This window comes from Candoia aspera, chromosome 13 (assembly GCF_035149785.1).
Source record: "Candoia aspera isolate rCanAsp1 chromosome 13, rCanAsp1.hap2, whole genome shotgun sequence".
Lineage (NCBI taxonomy): Eukaryota > Metazoa > Chordata > Lepidosauria > Squamata > Boidae > Candoia > Candoia aspera.
In genome coordinates, this window is record NC_086165.1 from 1,649,419 (window position 1) to 1,652,243 (window position 2,825).

Genomic DNA, 2,825 nt, shown 5'->3' on the forward strand with positions numbered 1-2,825 from the left:
GCCTCAACCCCAGATCCTGCGGGTGGACTTTCCTCTCCCAAAGAAGAGGATTTCCAGCGTCGGTCGCTTTGGGGAGCTCGCCTGACCGCGGCTCCGGGCGCAATCCTCTTCCGCGTGGTTTTCCCCCGCGTTTCCCCGGCCGCCAATGCTATCGCGCGACGTGGAGGAGGAGGAGACGGCATCTGGAAAGGCGGAAGGGAAGCCTGGCACGGGAGGGACCGGCGCATCTGCGAACGGACACATCAGCCGGAGGGGAGGCAAAACGACCGCTTCAGCCGTGCGGGGAAAGCCTGCCGCGCTGCCCGCGTGCGCGGCGATGCGCTGCGCCCGTCCGAAAAGGTCGCTTCCCCCGGGTCCGCGGAGGAAGGGCGCCGGGCTGCTGCAAGTCCCTCGCCTCTGGAGCAGTCACCGGCCGGGACGGGCTGCCCCGTCTGTCTCTCGTCCTTCTGGGTCCGGCGGGGGCTGGAAAGGGGCGGACGGGCTGGTTCCAAGGCCCAACCGGCCCGGGGACCTCCGGAAGGCCGCCGCTACCGGGTCGCGGCGGGGAGGAGGCGGCGGCGCGTGGTGCACCCTCCGGAGGCCGGCCGCTCGCCGCGCTGCTGGATCCTGGGCGGAGGGCGGCGCCGGCCGGTGTCAGTGGACCGCCACCACGGCGTGCAGGACGGAGGGCGGCCCGGTGAGCGTCTCGCTGGGGGTGGCGGGGCTGCCCTGGCTTGGCGCCGTCTGCGTGGAGGGCGGGCTGAGCGAGGGCGGCGAGTTGGACAGCAGCGCGGGCAGGGCCGGCACGGCGGCGGCGGCGGCCGGCGTGGCCTTGATGGGCACCGGGATGGCCGGCAGCGTCTGCCCGCCGTGGCACAGCGGCTTCAGCGGCATCCCGTAAGCGGCGGCGGCAGCGGCGGCGGCGGCCGCGTAGTCCCCGCCGGCCATGGCGATAGGGGCGGCCGGGTCCAGGACGCCGGCGGAGCTGTAGACGTGGGGCCAGGCGGGGGGCAGCTGGCTGGGCAGCGGGTAGGCGGCCGGGCCGGGTGGCATGGCAGAGAAGGGCAGCGCCGCCCCCCCCCCGCCGCCGCCGCCGCCGCCGGGGCCGGGCATCTTGTACTCGCGGGCGATGATGTTCTCGATGGCGAACGGGTGCTTGAAGCCGGAGGGCGGCGGGACGGGCAGCCCGTAGGGGCCCAGCGGCGCGGAGGAGGCGGCGGCGGCGGCGGCCAGGGCGCCGAGGCGCAGCTTGGCCTGGGCCTGCAGGTAGTGGGCGGCCTCGGGGGGCGGCTTGGAGGGCGCCAGCGGGTCGGCCTTCAGCACCTTGAAGCGCTTGCGGCGCCGCAGGAAGCTGCCGTTCTCGAACATGTCCCCGCAGCTGGGGTGCAGCGCCCAGAAGCTGCCCTTGCCCGGCTGGTCGGGCCGGCGCGGGATCTTGATGAAGCAGTCGTTGAAGGAGAGGTTGTGGCGCAGCGAGTTCTGCCAGCGCTGCGTGTTCTCCCGGTAGTAGGGGAAGCGCTCCATGATGAACTTGTAGATCTCGCTCAGCGGCAGCATCTTCTCGGCCGAGCTCTGGATCGCCATGGCCGTCAGCGAGATGTACGAGTAGGGCGGCTTCTGGTCGCTGTACGTGTTGCGGCCCGGACGGGGCATGGTGGCGTCGCCGGCCGGGATCTGCAGCGCAGGGAGGCGGAATTAGCGGGCTGGGCGGAGGGGGGGGCGGGGAGGGGGCGGGGGACCGTCCTGGCCGGGCTCCGCGGTGCGCCCCCCTTGGGCAGAGTTGGCTCACTATCGGAGGGGGGCGCCGGCAACTTCCCTCCTCGGGCTGAGCGCGGCAGGTTTGGGGAGGGGGAGGGGGAGGGAGCGGACTCTTGGCGGGAGGGGCGAGGAAAGCGGAGGCCGACCTCCAGCCCGGCCTGGGCGGCTGACAGCCCCGGGACCACCCCTGCGGGACGGCACCCCGAGCCTCCGGCCCTTCGGGTCCTCCCCTTTCCCTGCCGCCCGCCCCTCTCAGCGCCGAAGAAGCACCTCCAGCGGGGGCGGCGCTCTTCTCCGGCGGGCCGAGAGCTCAGCCGAGCCGCAGTAGCCGGGCACTCGGCGCAACCCGCCTGCCCGCTCGCTCGCGCTCCCTTCCGTTTTATTCGCTCTCCCATTCCTCCCCTCCCCTCCGCGGGCTCCCGACGGCTTCCCGGCGCTCGCAATTTGTAACGGTTCGCCCCTCCCCGTAAGCAGGTCCCGCACCAACCGCAGAGAGGGGGGGCACTGTTCCGACCTCCCTCCCCACCCCCCGGAGCCCGCGAAGGGGAAAGACAACCGGCCCCGACGCCGTCCAGCCCGCCCGCCCCGGCACTCACTTTACAGGCGCCGCGAGCGAGCGGTGGCAGCCGACGAACGGCGCCTGGAGCCTGCCTGGCTGTGCTCCGTCCTTTCCGCCGGACGGGCCGGGGGGCTCTCGGCGGCCAGGGCGCCCGGCTTCCCTGGCGGGAACAGTCCCGGGGATGTGGGGGTCGGGAGACCCGGGAGCTCCTCGCTGCCGCTCCGGGGCTAGGCAGCCCTGGCCGTGCCCAGCGCTGCCGCCGCCGTCGCCTCTTCCCGCTCCTGCCGCCTGCCGACCATCTGAGCTTGGCAGGCGGGGCTGGCGCAGAAAAGGCCCCCGTCGAGGCGCCGCGTTAATGGGCCACTTTCTCCGCTCTGCGATGACACCCGCCTGGGAGGGGGGAAGGGGCGGGGCGCCAGGACCTGCGCAGAGGGGGTAACTGCTTGCAGCCCCGCCGCTCCCCGCCGGCGCCCGGGGGGCCAATGGGAAGCGCTTCTGAGCCGACGGAGGGGAAGCGGCCAGCCTCGCG

General features: G+C 73.9%; 1 protein-coding gene across 1 annotated transcript; it reads right to left on the reverse strand.

Moving 5' to 3' along the window:
- Nucleotides 1-633: 633 nt before the first annotated feature.
- On the reverse strand, nt 634-1,632 carry FOXB1 (forkhead box B1). The gene has a single exon (XM_063314196.1). The coding sequence runs from the start codon at nt 1,630-1,632 to the stop codon at nt 634-636; it is 999 nt and encodes a 332-aa protein (XP_063170266.1).
- Nucleotides 1,633-2,825: the final 1,193 nt, after the last annotated feature.

Coding starts and splice junctions, on each gene's coding strand:
- FOXB1 (XM_063314196.1), bottom strand. CDS start 1,632: ATGCCCCGTCCGGGCCGCAACACGTACAGCGACCAGAAGCCGCCCTAC.